General features: G+C 40.8%; 1 protein-coding gene across 2 annotated transcripts in view; it reads left to right on the forward strand.

Annotated features, from left to right (window-relative positions):
• The window catches only part of WDR72 (WD repeat domain 72), an 896,838-nt gene that overhangs the window by 554,974 nt on the left and 318,125 nt on the right, over positions 1-23,739 (forward strand). For both annotated transcript variants that reach the window (XM_069222448.1, XM_069222449.1), the window contains 2 exons: positions 9,538-9,620; positions 15,019-15,202. In XM_069222448.1, coding sequence (XP_069078549.1) covers positions 9,538-9,620; positions 15,019-15,202 — 267 coding nt within the window. The remainder of the gene's footprint in view (positions 1-9,537; positions 9,621-15,018; positions 15,203-23,739) is intronic.

Genomic DNA, 23,739 nt, shown 5'->3' on the forward strand with positions numbered 1-23,739 from the left:
TTCTGCAGGAAACAAAACTATAAATCGTACATTTTTGTGTGTTACTGGTATGGTACATTGTCCAATTAATCAAACATCAGACTCAACATCACCACTCCTGGCCCCAACACCTCAAAAAACACTTGGGATACCACTAAGTCTGATTACAACTGGCATGGTTTTCTGCGCCTGAATTCTCCAGGTGTAGGAACACCAGGCCAGTTCCTTTTTTCAGTTAGTAAAATTACAAGCAGTTTAAAAAGGAGGTGTGGTCATAAGTGCAGTATGACCGCTCCCTGCATCGCAGGGGAAATATGGAAGGCTCCCATCCGCCAGCCCACACCCTTCTCTTCCCCTTTTTTTCTTCCTGAGGCCCTCCCAATGTGTCCAGTCGTATGGGTTCTACATCTCCCATTTAATTCCTCAGTGCAGATTGTAAGTGGGGGTGTTAATTTCCATAGAATTGGGAGTTCCTTGTGTAACATGTCTTGGCAAATTGAAGTTTGCATAGTTATTCATCATTGCACTTATTTGCACCATACTGATGGTGTATTTTCGCATGGTACCACTGTTTATAGGCGCAGAATTTCCACCCGGTCAGTAACGTCCAATTCATTCATTATAAGAGCAATCAGTTACATTGTTCACTCGATTTCGGATACTATCATTAAAAAAGTAAAATCTATCATTTAGAAAGAAACAATGATGATAAAACAGAAATGAAGCATATTCAGTTTAGTTTTCACCACATTCTGTGGCCTTTATTCAAGTGGCTATACAAAATTCAATCAGAATATCCACACTGGAATTATGGGTACTGCAAGTACTGGAATTATAGGAATACAATGTAATTACAAGTTGCTCAACAGAGCTTGTAAATTACAATTGCAATCAGGCCCTGCCCACCAAATTCCCTTAGTTCTTCATTTTTGAGCTGTCTCGCACCTGGACATTTTGCCAGTAAGTGGAATGTCTTTGGAAGCTAGAGTAAACATCGGAGAGACAGTTTTACTACCAAAGTCACTTGGCAAATACTGTTACACAACAAATCCTAGTTAAAATAAAATCTTCTATAAATGCTATGTGTCACTGACTTGGTAAATAACCAGTGTTATGAATAGATGTTCAGTTTCTATCCAGCTTATCATCTTCAAATAAGCTCTGCTGCACCTTTAACATTACAAGCTATTTGTGCTTTAAAAACCTCTACAAGCATGCACTAGTGGAACAATGCAATTCATAGTCCTAATCAGAGTACACTGAAAACAATTCTTTGGGGGGGGCTTGAAGAACCTGGATATATATAAATATTGTAAACTGCAACATAATTATCTAAAGTGTATGCTCGTACTTCATCTATCTCATGGAACTAAAGATCTTCATACAAAATAAATATACACTAGTACAGTAAGAAGCAAGAGAAGTGGAAAAAACACATTCCTCAAGGTCGACAGAAAGCCTACAATGTTCATGAAAGACAGAAAACGTTCCTGCTGTACACTATTGTGCCTACTAGGCAATCAACTGAAAACTTCCTCCCACCCTTTTGCATCCCTTCCCCAAGAGAACAAGCCATGTTAATCACTGTTTTATCACTTTCCCATTGATGCAGCTACCACACTTTTGGAATTCAAACAACCCAAGCACTTGACCAACCTTAACAAAAGTCACCAAATTACCATTGGTGTAGAAATACTGATTAATGTAGCTGATGTTTCAAATCATTGATCTTTATACACTGAAGCAAAATTGATAATGCATGTTGTACTATACAAATGTTATTGACTGAAGCAAGAGGGGCATCAGGATAGGTTCAGATTTAAAAATGAACTTTTAAAATTAAGAAATCAGAGGCTAAACAAAGGCAGGTGAAACAGGATAGGTTACACATAAAATACCCACATTCTTTGTTCTTGGTCACCTTGTTTGGGCTACGCCTTAATAGTGGGACTGGCTATGGCTTTTTAACATCCAATATAGATTACTGCAAACCTTGCATAGCAAAGAGGCCGTGTTCTGATACTTCTGCATAAGAGGTGAAACCTGTCATTCTTGTATTCTCATATCAATAATCAAGTATAGTTAAGCATGTGTGATAGGTTGTGTTGTATTTAAATGAGGAGATTATATCTGTGAGGACTCCTTTTTCTTGCCAGAATTTAATAACAAATGCAAATGTTAACATACCTGTCCTGGTTACTTCTTTATTTAAATAAATACAGCCTGGCTTAAACTTTATTTCAGGACATTTGGAATGACTGCTAATGACACCCATAAATATTTCTAGAATGTGTTTCTTTAAAGGGTTGTGTTATTGCCTGTCTCAAATAATGAAAACGCGATCCTAGTATCCAGTGCCTCAACAAAGGCAAAACTGAAATGGTTGTGATCAATACCAATCACGGAGGTTAGGATTTTTCCTGATAGTTTGGGCACAACACGTAGCTAAGTAAAGTCATATAATTAAGATAGGTAATTAGACCAGGGGAAGTTAAGATAGTAGAATGCCATTCTGCTAACATGTCTACAATATATTCAGAGCAAACTGAGTCTTATTCTATAAACAAATGGTTTGCTCTTCATGTGATCCCTAGAAAGAGTAAACAGACTACACCTCTAACCTGAAAGGGTAATTTAGCAAGTCATAATTATTCACATGCTCATAATTAGTGTAGCTACAGTGTAGTCATAGTGGAGGAACTATTGTCTGCCATTATTAGCTACTATACAAAAAACTAAATACAAATGGAAGCTGATATCTTTCAGTAAGTGCCAGTGTAGCTTTGGATACTTCTGTTTATATTTATCTTGGTCCACAATTGTGTTTAATAGTTCAATAGTTCACCCTACTCTTGAAACGTTCCAGCATTTTCTGCTGCCACAAAAATGTAGTAATTTTCAAAATGGAGTATACTACTAAATGTGTGCAGCCAGGCATCAATAGGAGTGCAGAAGAGCAGCCTGGTCATATTTGACACACATGCTGCCCCGATGATAGGTGAGGTGTTAAAATGAATGCAAATGAACACAGAATAGGAAGTTACTGTAGACTTTTATGGAATACGATCAGTCTGCAAGGAACAAAAGAATGAGAGGGAATTCCCATGTGGAACCAAATTCTGTTAAATCAGCAGATTAGTTGTCTTCAGGGAAGAATAGCAAAAATAAATGATGTTCTACCAGTCATGAATCATATCTGTCACAGAGCTCATTGGCATATCCAGAATACCTGTGCAAATAACACGTATACCCTGGCCAATATTAAAAGAGATTACATGACATCTTCAAACAACTTCTTGCTCTCATCTCCTTTTAAAATAAAGGTAAATGTAAGCTGAAAATATAACTCAGCAGAAAAGACTGTCAGTACAGAATGAGAAGAAGTGTCTTGATTTACAAGGCTGGCAACATTAGAAGAAAATCGTATTCCCCTTGGCAAAGAAGGTCCTTAGATGTTCTATGTAGAGGAAGCACTGACATGAAAATTGTTAAGTTGTTAGGTAAATATGAACAAGCAATGCCAACCATGAATGTAACAAGTCTTCTTTATTCAAGTAAACAGGGACAACCCCTGCCAGGGCTAAAGACACATCCGGCTCCACCGTCTTTCTTTCCGTTCCCCTGTCCCTCGTACTTCAAACCCTAACATTCCAAAACCCACGTTCTAACAACCCCGGACTGGTTACTCGGATACAACACATCTCCCCCCTTCAACAACTTATCATTATAATTATTACTATTATTATTTTTTTCTTTTTTTAATAAGATTGAAATAAACAATTATATAGCTCTAAATGCAATTATACTCAAGACACATATTCCTCTAAACACAGGCACCCCCAAATGAACCTAGCTAGTTATTTAACCGGCTTAGCAACGTAAGACTCTCTCATCCACGATGGTTTGCTTGTAGATCTCCTGCTTTTCCTCACATTACCATCCACTAAATTTTGCCTTCCTTCATTACTTGCCACATCCTTCACTTTACACTCCTCCTCACCACACTTAGTAACCTTTCGTACATTCCATTTCTTACCATCACTTAACCACACGCTGTTTCCTATCCCAACCTCAACTTGTTTGGGTTTAGACCATTTAGACAAACTCCTCCTTTGACTACTCGGTACCCATGTCCTAACCCAGTCTCCACCATTGAACAAACCATGCTTTCTTCCCACGCAGTCGTTGTGTTTGTTGACATACTTGTCCTGATACTCTTTAACCCTCTTCTCTATTTCTTTTCTATCAAACAATTTAACATTAGCTCTGTTCATCCATGGTGGTGTTAATTTGGTACCTGCTACCCTCCCTTTCAACAGGGAAAAAGGAGTTTCGCCAGTAGCAGCATGAGGGGTATTACGATAACTCCACATCATTTCTTTGACCGCTTCTTTACAATTCATACCTTGTTCTTCACTCAACTGAACACACTCTTTCAACACCCTATTAAATCTCCCTACAAGACCATTCTCCCTAGGATTGTATACAGCAGTAGTATAATGTTCCATCTTCAAGTCCTTCAAATAGTCCCTGAACTGTTCGGACACAAATTGTGGACCATTATCAGACACTACACACTCAGGATAACCTTCCCTACGGAATACCTCTTCACAAAAATCAATCACACTGTCAGTTTTCACATCACTCACAAATGCCACCTCTGGCCACTTAGAAAAGTAATCTACCAATACTAAGGCATATTTTCCCATTATACCTTTGGAAACGAACGGCCCACAAATGTCAATTGCCTTCTGTCAGGGTTTTTCCGGAAATTTAGTGCCCGATATAAAAGATTGTCTTACCTCATGGGATTTGTCACTACACATGCATGCTATGCAGTTGCGAACACATCTCTCTATATCCTTGTCCATACCCGGCCACCAAAAATCTACCCGCGCTCTTCTCTTCATTCCAGTCATACCACCATGACCTTCATGTAATAGACTCACCAGCTTTTCTCTCAGGCCCATGGGTACCACTAATCTTCCACCTCTTCTCAAGACCCCATCAATCACAGATAATTCTGGCCATAATTTACTATATTCACCTCGCCCCTCCTTGGAATTGCGTGACTTAGTGGGATTCACAATACTGTCGCACAACATGCTCAAATCCTCATCTTCCTTCAATGCTTTCACCCACTCTTCCCTTCCTATGCTGCCTCCACACGATTCACTAATACTGGCCACTACCCATTTTTCATCATTGACTTCTTCCTCATCTCCCTCAACATCCTGTAAAGGAATGCGCGACAAACAATCGGCATACCTGTTAATCAAACCCGGCACATAAGTCAGCTCAAAATCATAATATTGCAAACGATACATCCACTTAGCTATCCTAGGAGTGGCATTGCCGGCACCTTTAGTGGAAAATATTTCAATTAGGGGTTTGTGATCTGTTCTAACCTCAAACCGATTGCCCCATACATATATTTTGAAGTAATTGACACCCCACCAACAAGCCAGTGCTTCCCTCTCAATTGTAGAATACGTAGCCTCCGCTCCTTTAAGAGTGCGCGATGCAAAGGCTACCACTCTTTCTTGACCCTTCTTTTTTTGCATCAACACCGCACCAAGTCCATATGCACTAGCATCTACTGCAATGATAGACTGATCATTGGGATCAAATGGTTTAAGACTTACAGATTCTGAAATCTCCCTTTTTACTAAGTCAAAAGCTTCCTGACACTCCCTTGACCAAACAAACTGAACCCTTGATTTCATCAGTGTTCTCAAAACATGTACTTTTGCGGCAAATTGTGGAACATATTTGGAATAATATTCTGCCAGACCCAGAAACGATCGTAGTTGCTCCGTATTCCCCGGAGCTGGCGCATTTTTAATGGCATCAAGCAATTTTTTCTTTGGCCTCACACCATCTTCAGATAACGTGTGACCAAGATACTCTATCTGCTTAACACCAAACTTGCATTTATCCGCACTGATGGTAAGACCGGAATCTTGTAATCTTTTCAGAACGCTATTCAACATTTCATTGTGGTCGCTTATATCCTTACCCCATACCAAAATATAATCTTGGAACACAACAGCTTTCTCAATTCCTGATAAAATACTATTCATAATTCTTTGAAAAACTGAGGACGCTGATCCCAATCCAAATGGCATACGAACACACTGAAACATGCCCTCAGGAGTAATGAAAGACGTTAATTTCTTAGATGATGGGTGTAATCGTACTTGGTGGTACGCATTCGACAGATCGATGGATGAAAAATACTTAGCCCCCCTTACAGATGACAATAGTTCATTGATGTGTGGTAATGGATGACGATCTACCAAAATACACTTGTTGAGATCTCTCAAATCTATGCACATGCGTAATTTTCCGTTCGGTTTACATGCCAAAACAATGGGACTAAGCCATTCTGACGACTCGATAGGCTCAATAACTTTATCCTTGCACAATCTCATCAACTCCTCTTTTAATTGTGATCTCACAGCAAATGGTACGTTCCTTACTCTATGTATCTTAGGAGAGCTACCCGTCCTGACTACAATTCGATGCTCAAATTTTTTCAAACAACCCAAATTCTCTGAAAACAAACTGGGAAACCTTCCCCGCCATTTGTTCTTTTCTTCATCATTTACTACTAACACTTGATCAGGATGGTTAGGATTCAATATCATTCCCAAAGATTTCTGTTCACACCACCCCAACAGACTCTTCCCGTGTTCTACCACATAAACAGGTACCTTTGCACTCCTTTCCTTGAAAACTATAGTACACATTATGTAACCAATTAGAGGTAACTTGTCCCCACAATATCCTACAGGTTTGATATTCGTGGGCTTGAGTTCACCACACCATAACTCTTTCCACACTTGTTTACTCACAATGGTGTACGGAGAACATGAATCTACCCACATTTCCACCATTTTATCATTTATCCTGACCACACACTTCGGAGGGGTGTAATTATCTTCAACTGCCGCCACATATTCTTCTACTGTCAATACCTCAACGTTGCCTTCATCTTCATTCTCACCTTCATCCACATCATCCACATTATACTGTGTATCATCACACACCTTGATGCTGTTCACCGAAAGTTTTTGTCGCTGTTTCTGCACTCGCCCCAACTTGCATACACGTGCAAAATGCCCTATCTTCTTACATTGGTAACATTTCACCAATATAGCAGGACATTTGCTAGCCTCCGCAGTATGGTTACTGCTACCGCACCTATAACATTCCCTTTCTTTTTTCCTATCCCACTTTACAACATCCCCTTTATTTGACCTGGAGATAACGTTCACCTCTTTTGAACAGCTTACACTTTTGCATTCTTTAAGATTAAGTTCAGATAAGTACTTAGAAGTCTTCTCTATACGTCTTGCAATATTGATCGTCTTTTGTAGCGAGGGATCCTTCAATTCCAATAGCCGTTCTTGAATTTTGGAGTTGTTTGTTTTGTTTATGAATTGGTCTCTAATCAGTTCTTCTTGCAATTCTCTAAATTTGCACGACGCAGCTAATGTTCTCAATTCGGCAATGTATTGCTCTACGGTTTCTCCATGTGCTTGAATCCTGGAATTTTTTTTGTGTCTTTCAACAACTACACTGACTTTTCAGCCATAATTGTCATCTAATGCTTTCATAGCTACACTGTATTCATCACCACTGAAATTGTCAGACGGTGATGATGAGTCATCATCTCCCTCACCATCTACATTTGAGGAGACATTACGACTGGGTCTTGGTAGTGTTTTTAGTACTCTCCAACCTTCGACACCCAAACAATGTTTTAAAATAGCTAACTTGCGCAAAGGTTCGAAAGCAACTCCTCCAATTGCCTCCAAATATGTCTCAAAAGCTTCGCGCCAGTCTTCCCATGCCATACATGGTGGACCTGGACTCTGTAAAAATTTCACTGGCGCCAAAATAGATGACATATCCATGCTGCGCTTTATAAATACACAACTTATGAAACTCCCTTGTCTGTGTCGTTTTTCTTTTCTTTTAAACGGTTTTGCAAAAAAAAAAAAAATCTGTTTATCTCACCAGTCTCTCTCTCTTTCTACAGCCGATGCTGTGGTTGCTTGCGTGCATACACCACCACGTAACGCTGTCGGTGCTGTAGCGTAGCTGTCGTGAAATCAATTCTGTTTATATCACCAATCTTCCTTGTTACGGCTGTTGCCGTGGCTACCTGCGTGCACACACCACGTCCCGCTGTAGCGTTGTTGGCGTGATGACGTCACCCAACAACCGTCACTGCTCCTCACTTGCTGCACGCGCGGTCTCTCGAGCCCTCCACAGAAACCCGGTAAGATTTTATCACAACTAATCAACATGCCCCTTGTTGCACGCGTATGACACACACCTTATTTGACGCGGCATACTAGAATTATGTCGCTTTAGACCATCCGCTCTTTTATCTTCAAAATGACACCTTGCTGGATATTACTCCTGTTCGGCATCTGCTGTACTACCCGGACCTGCGTACAAATGCTGCGCTTCTTCTTCTCTTACTACCGAGGATTGGCAGGGGTTGACGTAGACGCGAATTTCAAGGTTTTCTTCAGACATCCCATCCTTCGTCGCCAATGTTAAGTTGTTAGGTAAATATGAACAAGCGATGCCAACCATGAATGTGACAAGTCTTCTTTATTCAAGTAAACAGGAACAACCCCTGACAGGGCTAAAGACACATCCGGCTCCACCATCTTTCTTTCCGTTCCCCCGTCCCTCGTACTTCAAACCCTAACATTCCAAAACCCACGTTCAAACAACCCCGGACTAGTTACTAGGATACAACAAAAATACTAATTTGTGAAGAAAATCAGAGGCATTATAGGTGTTCAGGGGATACAAGAACCATTTATTTCGGTAACAATAATAATTTTCAACTGATAAATATCTTATCAAGGAGCCAGGGTCTTGTTATTATGGCAAAAACGTATCTGTAAAAGTTTAGAAGCTCTGTTTCAATACGAGAATTACATGACAATGCCACAGGAGTCACTCTTCTCAGAAAGTAAATTGCAAACATAATGGAGGGAACTAGAAAGGTGGAAGACCGATAACAGTCAGAACTTGAATTCAATGTTGCAGCTTCTGTATGAGACTTCTTTCCAGGTTGTTCTTAAAGAAGCAGGTCCTGCCTAAAAGAGAGATGTGGAAACGGTTTGTATCGTCTTTAAAAGGAACAGGGTGAGCAAATTTGTGTTCTACTCTCTGGTACCAGTCAGGTCCTTCATACTATTTTATAGTATGTGTCAACTAGAAATCTGAATGAAACACCTTGGTTTACTAAATAACCAAACATCTTTTAAACTAGAACTGGGTTGTAACTTTGCAAGGATGAAAAATTACTTCATGATATGAAGAAAAAAATAAGTAAAGTGTTGAAAAGGTCTATTTAAGTAATCAAGAAGAATATTTTATGTGTAGGCTACCTTTTATTCATAAGCACAGCTGATCATAGGTCATATGTTTAAACTAGAAATAAAAGAAACGTACTCACTATCCAGTCCTATCTGCGCAATGTGTGTTTCCAAGTAAATATTGGTAATTTGTCCTATTTATTTTTAGATAAAAATGGATCCGTATTTAATGATTTTGAAAATGTGCCTGTGGTGACTCTTTTTTCTTCCTGGAGAGATCAGCCAGTACAGGTAGGAAGAAATGTTGTCTGTTGTAATAATACAGTCATGCAAAGCAGTGGCACGACATTGTGCATTTTTTTGAGACAGTTCAATTAAATAAATGAATGACATTGTAAGTTAAAATGGTGATTGCTGTTGCTTTTACAGTATTTGTGAGATGCATTTTACCGTTCATTGATGTGTTGGTGACAGAAATTGCTGTATTAATTTGGGAAAGGGAAAGCCCTACCAACCTATTAAACACAATAGGGTTAGGCCAAGCTACAGTTCTTGGAGAATATGTTTTCAACCCCCTGACATCTATAGAACAAGCAGCAGGTATCCCTCAGAAACGTGTTACATTCAAACAGTCCCAACAATTTGTAAGGTCAAGAAAATAACACAGTAAAGTTACCTAACCAATTTAAAAAAGAGAGAGAAATAAAAATAATATAATAAATAATAAAACAATAAACAAAACAACAAAATCAATAAATCGAATTAGGATTTTTTGGGGGGGTTTAAAGCAAAAAGCACTAGCAATTAAAGTCATTGAAAAACTGTAGTTTATGCTGACCGGCTGGGACCAGGGGTCAGATACACTAAGCCATTCATCCTAGTGAATGTTTTTACCTTCTGACTAAGCCTCTGACATGTAAGTCAAAAATCAAGCAGCTGGGCAAGGACTACGGCTAATGCCGCTGAGGGTCTCGCTAAGTCTGATTTGTATTCTCTAACTGCTGTTGAAGCCATTGGTGTTGATGCCAAAATCTCAGAGTGGTACATAGCTGGATTTCGTAGGAGCCAAGATCACTCTGCAGGATGGCTAGATTTGCATTCTTGCACTAATCCAAGGTTTGTCCTTAGGTGTTAGGGACAGATGTATTAAGATAGGATTTGCAAAAAGTATTCACAAGTTGTGCACCAACTTCTTGCTAATCCTGTGTCCTAAAAAGTTTGTTCACAAAATACAGTACCACAGTGGGTAGCATTTCGACCTACCTCATGAATATTAATAAGATAGTTCGCAAATTACAGCCCAGTATGATTTGCTGCAATCACAGGGCTAGTGGACTGCTGGGATCAGCAGACCAGCATGACAGACATTATTTTTTTTAATGCAGCCGATTTTTCTTAAAGGAAAACAGAATGCATTTTTAAAACTACTTTTTAGGAGTATGCAGCAGCCCCCTAGAACACTAACTACTACAAAAAATGTTTGTTTTTTGACCATATGCAAAGGGGGAAAGGTTTCTTAAGGACTCCTTCCCATTTGCTAATGGATTAAGACTACCTTTAAGTAGATGGTAAAGTATTAATATTTATTTTTCATTTGGTCACAAATCATTACTACATGCCATAAGAAGTCGCTATTAGAAAGAGGTGCCCCAAATACAAATGTTTTATACAAATGGTTTCCTAAACCATATAGCAATTCAGTAACATTGTACTGAATTACTGAATGAGTTTAGTACATTTGAAAAACACATTTTCTCATTGCAAACACTATGACTAACTGAATTGTAGTCCTTGCAACCTCAAAATGCTTCATACATCTGCCCTCGGTCATCTTTTAGTTTGAAACATCTCCAGTGGTGGAAGGCTGGAAGCTGCAGATGGGCAGGGTTCCTTGAGGCTGGATACTTTTATCATGAGGTCCCACTGAACCTGTTCCAGTGCTCCAAAATGCTCAAAGTGGGTCAAAACTGATTTTCCTGCCTGTCTTCCTAGGAAAGCATCAACACCTTGGCCAGGTTCTGTGGAGGTTGATAAAGTCCCACTTGTCTCCATCTGCTGGAAAAGTTCTCTCTAGTCTATCCTACAGCCTCAGGTCATCATGAACAGGCTTCTGGGTGCTACATTTCTCTCCAACTTGGGCTCCTGACATTTGTTAGTCCTCTCTTGTCATCTGGGCCCTATTGGAGTCAGAATTTCTTTTACCTTTTGTTTCTGGAGCAGGCAAACAACATGTCAACCACTGATCCTGTGATAGTTGCAGTATGTACATGCTATCAGGAATCAAGAGCCATTGCATTCTCTTCTTTCAGCAGGTGTTGGGAGTTTTCTTTATATCAGGGGGTCCTTTTTCATCAGTGAGGTCTTCCAAGGACCAGGAATATTCTGAGGAGGTAGTGTTAAGGTGGCAGTCTCATCCTGTGTGCTATCCAGTATCTAATGATTTCTACCTACGTAATCCTGGCTACTTTATCACAGTCCCCCACCTCCTTTTTAGCACCTCATCTTTCCCTCACTGTAAACATAGCCCTGTTTCAATATGACAGAACCCTTCTGTTACTAGGCAGGTCTCTCCATGTCTTAAGAGAAGCTGACCTGCTTGTTTCCCCTCCTGCTGGGATTGGAACCAAAGTGTGTAAGAAAGCTCTGTAAATGAATGGAAGCAGATCTTGCCAGCTTCATTTTGGATCAGCACCTCAAAAGAACAATCATTAAAGATGTCCTTTGGTCTGTCCATGGTTCTACACTCCTCCCAGGTGCTAATTGTTCAGTAGTTAACACCTCTCCATTTTCCTAGGATCAGAGACAGGCTATTGTCTTCTCAGCCAGAACTGTTAACTTTTCTAGTCAATGTTGTATATCCCAGCTCGGAAGTGTGATTTGTGACAGAATGGAATTTAAGCCAGTTCTGGCTCAGCTGCCCAAAGTACAGTTTTATAAAGTTACTTTTTGATCAATAAATCAGAAATAACTATTAATTGTTCTAGCATTTTCAGGAGCTAGGATAGAAAATAAATATATTAGTCACACCTAAGCCTGTCCTATTGCACATGTATCAGAATCTATTCAGGGAAAGTAGCTTTTAAGCCTATATTCATGGTTAGGGTAGACTCTTCAAATATATAATGTGCCATTGTCTATATATAGATTTGGCACGCTGCCTTATGGGCTTACAAGGCACCTTTTAGGGATGACATTAAAAATATAAACATAGATGTTTCTACACAACAAAGGTATTGTTTTATCAAGTGCAGTATGATTATCTGTAACTCAGCAAGAGCACAGAGATGCTTCTGGTTGCCACAAGTTTTCATCATATATGTGGGTGGTATAAATACACCCTGCAGCCCATGTTTAATATTTAACTCTTAATCTTTGGTATGTTTCCTGTTCTATCTACCATGGCCTTAAAGGAAGATTAAATAGACTAATTGAGTGAAACCAATTATACCAGTACATTTTTAGGGCAGGGCACAAACGACAGCACTGAAAAGCAGTCCCCTTGTAGAAAGAGAACTAATACCAAATAAAGTAAATTGCTAACAAGGGATGCATTTGTGAAGGTATTTAGACAAAAAATAAATAAAATAAATGGGTGTTAAAAGCAGTTAATCTAAAGGCACACCAGGTCAAGAGAGATGAGTACTGCGGGAGAGTTCTATTGTTGCCCACTAGGTCACACAACTTGCCAGAGCACCTAATTCAAGTGATGATGGCTAAATCTGGAAAAGCCAGAATTAATGTTGCTCCTTTTTTCCCTTTAGTAGCTCTCATGAGGGCAGGAGAAAATGCAAGGGTTAAATTTGCGAAGGTCTTGGGAAGCATAAAAGGCATGGGCAATAGATGGCATGTCATTGGCTCTTTGAAGTCAGCCCTAATTAGTACAAATTTGGTTGTCAAGCATGCTGTAGAGATCCACAAGCATCTTATTCAGGGCGAAGAAGTTATTTTCCAGATGGAAACGTGGTTCTCTGCCTCACAGCCAGATATCTCTCAGCTGCACCTGGATGGTTTCACTGTACTGCACTGGCCATGTCTCTACAAATGCAGCAGAGGAGTTGCTATTATAGCGAGTACAACTGCACCATTTGAGAACTTTACTTGCATGAGATTTTTGCCTGCCGGGATTTCAACGTTCAATATTTCTTTAAAGTTGTTGCTTATTATGAGTGGTAGTCTCTGATATTGTCCTCCTATCCCACTGGGTTCATTTATCAACACCTTCCAATACCACCTACTCCCTATGCGGTCTCACACTCCAAGTTTATAGTGTTAAATGATTTTAACAAAGTAACAGAACCCTCTTTGAGTCAGGCTGCCTCTACATTTGTTGAGGGGATGGCCTCAATGGATCTGTGGTAGTGTGTAACTGTCTCCATCCAAGTCAAATACCATGCCCTCGTCCTACTTTTTGGTCCAAGTGGGTTCTTAGAGTGGAGAAAGGAATTCTCCGGTCTGGACGTATCACCATATAGTTAACCTTTTCTGTGGCACGTACTACACTTTACACTCTGACACATTCTACATCACAAGGCTCGCAGCTGTCTCCTGTTTGGGGTAAACTATTGATCCCAGAATTGCTCCAATCACTGTCGTCTCCACCAGTGCTTAATTTGTAAATAAAAACGCGCTGGCGAACATAGCTCTCCTCTGAAACTCGCAGCTGCTGGATTTAAAAGTGCGAGCACAGAACACTGAGGCACCATAATACTAATCCATCTCAGGCCTCTCAAATTATTTACAGCCACTCCTTGCCTTTCAGCTCACTCTTGCAGCTTTCTGCTTACTCCCCTTGTGACGTTTTTCCGTCATTCTCTTCCTCCGTCTTTCCCATATATGTCTTTGCTCGCAGTTAATGCCTGATGTAGAAAAATAAGTGCCGGTGCTCTCCACCAGGATCCACCAGCTCAAATTAAGCACTGGTTCCCACCATGGACTCAGACAGGCAATCCCCAAGTGAAGACTATAAGAAATATACTTGCTCATTTGATACAACCCTAAGCAAAGTGTACCTTCTCACGAAAGCAAGAGTGAATAGAAGTCGGCCTTCAGCACCATCGTTTACAGAGGCAGTGACAGAAGGTTAGTGTTGGCAGCAAGAGGCATGAACGCATTTGGTGGCGAGATCATTTTCCACATGCAAAAATATACTGGATTAGTTCACTCCAGTAATTGGCTTTTGGTAACATTGTTGGTGCAAAGGTGTATTTTTACATAAAACAGACAATTCACTTTTGGGCTCCCCACAGTTTCGTGACGGTTTTAATCATTGCTGCCTTTGTAATGCAGGACGAAAATTAAATACATTGGTAAATATTACTTAACAACATTGACCTTAACTATGACATCCCCAACTTCTTAACTCAGAAATGTATATGCTTGTTAAATTTAATGAGAGGTACTACTTGGGAAGGACTCTTATCCTCCCCAACGAAAAACCCATTTTTCGTACAAATATGTCTATTTTTCCTCATTTTATTTCCATACTTGGGAATTGGCATGAGCCCTGTGTTGGGTGCGATAAGCACAGTATTCACGTAGGAGACTGTTTAAATATTCATATTTGTCAAATCTAGACAGACTTAAAATTAATTGCATTTCTTACATTTAGCGTTTTTACGAAATAACGTGAAATCTTTACCTGAACATAAATCTGTACCTTCGTGATAAGCACATATCTTCCTCTTGGCAGGCTGCTGAGGCGATACAAGCCGTTCTTCTTGGAGAAGTTCAAAGGCATGTGGAAACCTTGAGAAATGTTTCCACCAACACCCTACCAGTCGACAGCGCTGAGAAGGAGGGTATTGATGAACCGATATTGCCAAAATCGGAACAAAATGAGGAGTTGCCGTGTGACCTGAGCTCTCCTACACAGGGTAAGTGAAACACAAACATGCTGTAAACTACTACAGTAGCCCCATTTCAGGCGTTAAGTAATTAATTGTAGATGAGCTATTGAGCACTTTATTTGCGCACTTAACATACTGGTTGAACCTTTTATGCCAAACGCAAATGAACTTAAAAGTTTATATTACTCACAAAAAACTTGTGTGTGAATATTTAAGCATATTCGGATAGCAGCGATGACTCAGCAGTTATGATGCAGAATTGTAGCCCTGCAGAAATAGCCAGTTTACCAGTCATTCTTACAGCTTTCGGGGTCTGGAATAGTCTGTGGCCTAATACCCCCACGTCAAAAATGTGTTTTGGTTAGTAGTTGTGTAGGTATGGCCAGTGGCTGCGCTGTCCGTGGCAAGCTGCAGTAGGATCCTAGCGCGTTTCTTTTATTATTATTTTTTTATATAAACTAAGCACTGGCCATTGGTCAATCAGACGGTCTAAAGGTGTGCAGCAGTAGATAGCAAAGGAAAGATTCAGACCCTCGGAGCAATATGTAAAACAAAGATAAAAACGGTGCATGTTTTTCTGTGAGTAACAGTTTAAAAGTGATTGCTATTCTAAACCTGTTTTTGGCTTCCTTAGCATCATCGATCCATCCTTGCCATAATGGTCGCCTGGCTGGGTGTTTTTTGAGCATTTTTGACCCCTGAGCAGTTTAATGCTCCATAATGTAGTAAATATTTTCTATGGCTACCAACTACAAAACGTGCATTGCTGCTAGATGGCTCTTGCTGCTCCACCGCATCTCTGCTTTTGCTCGAGGTATCAGACCCCCAATGTGTGGTTGCATCCCTTGCCCTGGCGGAGTTACTCTTCTTAGGAAGTGACTGACGCTGGGCATCGAATAGGTGGTTCAGCAGCTTTGCAGCGTCTCTTCCCTGCCATTCGGGACTAAAGCGGCTCTGGCAGTTGGGGGAAGCAGGGGTGTCAATTTCCTGCAGTCTAACATTTTGCATTTTTTTCATTTCTCAAGGCTAATTACATTCATGTAGTGTTATGCAGTAATAACAATAGTTCAATCAGCAAATTCATTTCAGTCTGTGTCAGCAGATCATGATTCCCCCAGTAGAATGGTATCTGTGAAGATCCAGGCATACAGCACCATGCGAAGGTTTGTGCGAGACCATGCCTGGCCAGAAGCTTCATGGCATTTCTGTTTGAACTCAAATAAGCACCATAGTAGGGGTGGTTGCTGGATGTACAGGTGCTGGGCATTTTTTCCTGACTTCCTATAATTACATGTGAGGGTTTATAAAGCACCTGAAATGCCTTGATCATGGCTCAACATGCTTCTTTGCTGAACAACCATGACATTTTTAAGGAGGTAATTTCGCTGGCAATACCACTAAACAAAATGATGGAGGGAGTACTGAAACGTTTCAAACCTTCACTCACAGTCAAGGATCTGGGTTTGATCCATTGCTATTTTGCTTGCCACATCACCCCAGTTTGGATATGCAATTCAGTTTGAACCTGCTCCCCATGGGAACAGTCCAGCCCGAAATGCCAAGCTGGGTCCTGCCTGGACAGGAAACAAGCATCCTGAGACTAGTTTCAGGGTATCACTCCTCATCAGCCAGTCCAGCTTGAATCCAGTAGCGCAGGGAGCAAGGGACCCACGTCTGGGCATACCCTAGCCACTTAGGGCACACATAGCAACACCACAAAATAAAATGCTGGACGGAATGTGGAAACTTTTCAAACACTCTCCCCCAGTCACAGATTTGGGTTTAACCCATCATTAATTTGCTTGCCACCTCACCCCAGTTTGGACCCAGCCATATGCAAATCAGTGTGGACCCTGCTCCCCATGGGAAAACTCCAGCCCGAACTGCTTTGCTCGCTGTGCCACTGTAATCAAGCCTGCCTGGCTAGTGAGGGGTGATACCCTGAAACCAATCCCAGGATATTTGTTTCCATTCCATGGAGGTCCTGGCCTGGCAGTACTGGCTTGACTGTTCCCATGGGGAACAGGGTCAAGACTGGTCTGCATATCGCTGGATGCAAACTGGGGTGGCCTGGCGAGCAAATGAATGATGGATGTAACCCAGATCTGTGACTGGGGGTGAGCTGCATCATCCTTTTGTGTTGCTAAAGTCACCCTAAGTGGGGAGGTTATGCTCAGAGGTGGGTCCCTTGCTCGCTGGACCACTGGACTCAAGGTAGCATGGATAATTGGAGGTGATACCATGAAACCAGTGTGAGGATGCTTGTTTATGATCCAGTGAGAACCTGGCCTGACGGTTTGGGCTAGACTGATACCAGGGGGAGCAGGGTCAAGACTGATTTACCTATGGCTGGGTTCAAACTGAGGTGGCATGGAGAGCAAAAGAACAGTGTATTTCACCCAGATCTATTACTGGAGGTGAGTGTTTGAAAAGCTTCGGCACTCTGTCCATCATCCTTTTGTGGGGTATTTCTGTGGGCCAATCCGAACTCATGAGTGAATACAGTACTTGTAACATCCTATTCTCAATTCCATAATGCTTGATGTAAGCAAGAAGAAGTAGAAATATACAATATATATAATCTGTATGCCATGGAAATCAGTAGTCCCCTTCAGTGTTGGGGAGCACTGGTAAATATGTGTTTACATATATATTTTACACTGGTGACAGTAGTGCCACTGTAGTCCTAGTTAGGTCTCAATTTTCATGGGAAAGGCATTTTTGTTCCTTTAACAACTATGGCACCATTTGAAAAATCTGCAGGAAAAGTTTCAAAAATATGCTCACTCAATTTGGTTTCTTTATGGAAAGTTTTGTTCTGATCTGTCAAGCCGGAGACAAGAGAAACGGAGGTCCATAATATTGATTTCCTCTCTGATACAGAGAAAAACAGCAGAACACCAAATTTGGCAGTGTTAGAACTTTACTTATAAAGCGTGCCTTTCATTATCTGGTTGTAAAATTATTCAGTAGTTTTTGAGAAATTATCATTTGAAGGGATTAATTGGCTGGAATGCTTAGCAATACCTGAACTTTTGGGTCACACAGGAGAAATTTTTTAAAAATACTCAAATTCCATTGGCTGAAGGAGTCTTCATTCGTATGAGGCTGTGGAGTCCCATGGAACCCAGTAGGATACTGACAGACCTCACTCTTTGATTAGCCTGCTGCAACATAGCAGAAAAATGTTGCTGATGCCATAACAGGACCTGGGGTTGGACATTGATCCAATTTAGATTATGATGGAAAAAAATCATTGGAAAAAACAAAGGTTAAAGTAACGTTGTAGTTTCGTTAAGTTCAGAGATTTTAACTTAGATTTAAAATAAGAAAGTCACTGAAGAAACCAAATGTTAAACTGATGTCATAGTTTAGTGTTGGAACAATACTTGTGCTATTGTTAAAAAACACTGTATTATACTACCTATAATTTAATCATCTGCCTAAAACTTGCATCCCCATCATTGCATGAGTGATTTAACAAGTGTGTCATGAGCAATGCATGATGGAAGCCTAAGATATAGTTGATTCACTAAACAATAATTGGCATATTTTTGTGTTTTTCACATTTTTTAACGTTAGCCTGTGTCCCATTACAACACCCAACTATTACATTTTAACCATTAGGTTTTTGTTCAGTAAGTTTTTTTTTTTAACATAAATTAACATAGCACCTATCTAGATCAGGGGGAATTGTTAATTACACTGGCGCAATTCACATAATTTAGATAACTTTGTTTTATGCATAGTGCTTGAAATTCCCAGAATTATGCCACTTGACATAATTCCGCATCATTCATAGTAAAGATTTACCACAAATGCAAAGTTCATGGTAAAATCTTACCACAAACACACTAGAACAACACAATGCGAACAGCTGTTTTTGCAGTGCTTTTATTTTTTTTAAAGTGATGCAGCAACCGAAAATAAGAATTAGAAACACTGCAATTAACTATGAATTGATTTTATTTATACGCCCCAGGATGAATAAAGTAGATTTGTTAATAAAAATGTAATGACTAGGACTTTATACCTTAAAAACAGCTATGACCAAACATTAAAGCTGTGCTCTGAAGGTGAATTCTTTCCCAAATACTGTTTCTACTACTGTTGGAAAATGGATTATTGGTAGGGCAGGTAGGTACCTACACCTAGCAACAAGCCACAAACCTCCACATAAGTACAGTTAGGTCTCAGTAAATTAATCCCAGCTCTACCCTTGGTAGCTTGGCATCGAGCGTCAAGGCTTAACTTAGGAGACAAAGTGTAAAGCATTCAAATATCACAAAACAGTAATTAAATAAAACACAGGAAACAGTTTAAAAATCCAAAACCAATTTATAAAAATAGCTTATATTTTTATCTTTAAAATGACACAAAAACGATTAAAATCGGTTCAGGGGAACCGGAGATATGAATTTTTAAAGTATTATTATTTTCTAGCGCTTAGAAACAAAAAGCGCCAATCGGGTCATCTGGTTGCACCAGGACCGGGGCAAAGTCAAACTTTCAGGCCGACCGCGATGGAGCCCTGCACGGCTACAAGTCGCGGGAGGCCTCGGTTAAAAAGTAACCTTCTGACTTAGTCTCTTTTTTGATGTTTTTCTTCCCCGGGACGAACCTGCCAGTTGGATCCGACCTCCTGGAGCCCTTGTCCGGATACGCGAAGTCGGTTTCCTCGGTGGTGATTTTTACCTTCGGACTTAGTCGTTTTTTCGAGATGAAAATCCTTCGACCGGGGTAAACCTGGATCTTGATCCGACGTCCGTGGAGCCCTTCTCGGATACGATGGCTGGAAGGTCCCGGTCAACTTTTTACGTTCAGACTTAGTCTCTTTTTTGGATGTTTTTCTTTACCGGAACGAACCACGAAGTCAGGCCGGGTCGCGGTTGAGGCAAGCCGGCTAGAATTTCCGCGTCGGGTCGGTCACTTTATGGAGCTTTTTTTAAAAAATTCTCCAATCTTTTCCAAACTTCTGGGGCTTCACCCAGATGTTCTTTTAAGGTTCTTTTGGGGTCCACAGCTCACCCCAAGGGTCCAGAAGTTCTGTGATGGTCCTTGGGAAGTGCGGACTTCAACTCCCAGAATGCACCTGGCGCAAACTCCTTTTTGGCCACTGGACAGTGGTCAGCTGGTCACTTTTTCAGGAGTTGGTGCAGGGGACTCTGGATAGCAATTTTTCACCTGTAGCAAACAGGGAGTCCCTCCTTGAACCAGTGGAAGCCAGGCAAAGTCCTTCTTGTGGTGAAGCCCAAGTGTGCAGCTGGTGCAGTCTTTCTGAGTGCAGGGTCCAGGTGCAGGCCAGGGGTCCAGCATGGCAGTCCTTCTTCTTCTTTAGTTCCTTTCTTGTTGAATTCTGGAGGGGATCTGAGGCGTGGGTGCAGGTCTGCCAGTTTTATCCTTGCTCCTGGGTGAAAAGCAGGGGGGCCCTGGTTCTCCAATCAGGGACAGGGTCGTCCCCCTGTGATGACCACTTCCTGGGAAGTGTGGCAAAAATCCATCCCAGAAGGCAACAGTCTCTAAAAATCCAACATGGATGAATCTGATTTTTGGAGGTTACATCTGGCTGAGCCCACCCACTGGTGTGGCTAAAAATCATAAACACACCCCTCTCCTGCCCTCTCCTAATCTAATCAAGGGGGCACCTAATTGTCTGGGGTTGCAGGATGTGGGGGTGTTGCTGGGTGCTGCAAATGTCCTTCTCTGCCTTTGAAGACCAGTTTGGCAGCCCTCCCCCTTCCTGCCTCACCATCTGCTGAGGGGAGATTCTCTCCCCCAAGCAGATTCCTTTGTGTGAAGCCTGGCCACTTCACACCTCATCAAGGCAGCCTGACAGAAGCTGCTGCAGGCTGGCCAATCAGAGCACAGCAGCAAAAACAATGCAGAGCTGAAATTGGCAACTTTTTAGGTAAAGTCTAAACTTTTTACCTGAACTGGTTATATTAAATCCAACAACTGGAAGTTGTGGGATTTATTATAACAATCAATTTGATACCAAATTCTTGGTATGTAACATTTAAGGAGACTTTAAAATTTAAAATAAAGTCTGCCCATTCTAGCCAATGAAGGCCATTTACTTCAATGAGGGAAAATCGAATTTGGCTGTTTTTACCTCACCAGGGCTTATAAATCTATTTTTATAAAGTCCCTGCTTATAGTTACATGGCACCCAGCCCTAGGGGCACATAGGGCACACCTTAGGGGTGACTTATATGTAAAAATAAGGTAGTTTAAGACTTTGGAAGTACCTTTAATTCCAAAGTCGAATTTGCATATAACTTTAATTTAAAAGCAGCCAGCAAGGCAGGCTTGCTTTTAAAATGACACTGGGCACCTCAGCAATGCACCTAGGTGTGCACCACCTATGCTGTGGTCCCTAAACCTACATGCCCTACCATATACTAGGGACTTATAGGTAGGTTAACTTAGCCAATTATAATTAGCCTAATTTGCATATCCATTTTACACAGAGCACAGGCCCTGGGACTGGTTAGCAGTACCCAGGGCACCATCAGAGTCAGGAAAACACCAGCATAAAGTGGAAAATGGGGGCAAAAAGTTATGGGGCCTCTGCAATCAGCCCCAGTTTCTCACAACTACTAAATATTGGTCCCACAGAACACTGTTGTAGAAGAATATCAAGGACAGAATATCTAAAGGTAAGTGCATTTAGGGAAGTATAGACTTACTAATCGTAACTCCACATCTACGTAACTTGAAAATCTGTATATATTCCATTGGTAAATATATGTGAAATAAGTTATAGACTATCTCTACTAACTTTTGATATTCTGGTTTCAATAATTAGAGTGCACAATGTATGATTCTAGGCAAAGGAATGTATGGATTCATTTAAGGGAAATATTAAAGCACATTCAATCAAATTTTCACAATTCAACTTTAAATCATATGCACTAGATGGGATTTAAAGAAGAGGTATGTAAAGTTGTTAAATATACGGACTCCAAACTTTGTGTATTTGGCCCTCCCTCCCACACCTCTTACTTCAGGTGGTGGATGTCCAGCCTTCACAGTCAACAATTTGTTACTGGAGAATGTCCTACCTGGGACCTTGTGCATCAAGAAATCATCACAACTGTGAGGCCCAAAAGGATAACACTTATCACATGTAAAGTTAGGAAACTTTATCTACTTCATAAAGTATGAAGTTTCCTCATTCCACGCAATTTCATGAGTGAAGTTTTAATTTAACTTGGAGTATGTCCATAAAGCATATTTTGAGAAATTAGTTGCAAACTATCATGCTCATTTACAGGCCCCCTGCACAGCTGTAGCGTAATGTTTTTTCGTGCTACTGCAGCACAAACAGTCCCCCACACAGCACCGTATTTACAAACTGGTGCAATGGGACACTTGTGCCACATTCTAACTCCGCCAGACATAATGTATGCAAGGGAGGTGTTCCCTCACTAGGAGGCCAGCATGAATGGCACAGTGAATTCTACAAGATTTCACTACGTCATTATAGCATCATTTTTAATGACGGCTCAAGGGTAGGTGTTCAAGTTTCACTAGGCTGTTTTAAATGGGCTTCCCCAAGCTTTGCTGGCGTAGCATCAACATTTTTCACGTTAGTCCAGCAAAGCACCAAAACTGTGTCAAACATTCTGATGCAGCTGTGCTAACAAGCGCTATGCTGCACTTTTTTGTAAAGACAGTGCTACCATGGTGTCGTTAGGTTCTCAGGGCGGCGCAAGCAAACTGGTGCATTATGATTGATGCACCAGTTTGTTGTAAAAGAGGCCCTATGTTTTTTTAAATATTTTAGGTTTACAACACTGGTAAAAACTAAATAGATTTTAGAGGTGATTTTATAGGGGAAGTTGTGAAGGTACCATAATGGTAATGTCATTATTATTTCATTATAAGGTTGTGACAAAAGATGAATAGTTCAATTACAATTGATCAAAACACCAGTCAAAACTGCATGGACCTGAAGCAGGCTCTGACATTGGACCCCCCCCCTCATAGACACAGGCTGGCTGTGGAAAAGGTGTTTTACAGAAGGAGACCTTTGATAGACATCGACCAGCAAGGCAGGTAGGCATGGTAAGGGATAAGCAATTATATGAGCCTTGAAGGGATCCATTCGAGGCCTGTGGCCTGACTGAGGACACTACTTCCATTTCTAGTTAGAGGAGCCATAGATGGATAGGTAATAGCCTTGCCTCTAAAATGCTGAGTGGTGGTTTCACTGTTTGAATCTAGGATCCTGCTCTGTTGATAATATCCCTTTGATGCTGCTTGCATGGTACCTCTCATTTAGATGCTACAGAGTCACTTCTGGATTATGGACATTCTCCACTCTTTCACATGTGGTACACTCCTTGCATAGAATCCGCAAGGTGGCATCCTCTGTGTAACAAACATTGCTTGGACAAGCATGCAGTTGTCAAAGTGGTGAATGTAAAAAGCATGAATGCCTGCCATGTGTACTAGAAATGGAAAATATTTACTTACAGAGGGATTGTTATTCATTTTTACAGATGAAAAGAAAATTCAAGCTTTGTGTAATGAAACAGTTTAAGAGACTGTCATATTTA

This window comes from Pleurodeles waltl, chromosome 3_1 (assembly GCF_031143425.1).
Source record: "Pleurodeles waltl isolate 20211129_DDA chromosome 3_1, aPleWal1.hap1.20221129, whole genome shotgun sequence".
Lineage (NCBI taxonomy): Eukaryota > Metazoa > Chordata > Amphibia > Caudata > Salamandridae > Pleurodeles > Pleurodeles waltl.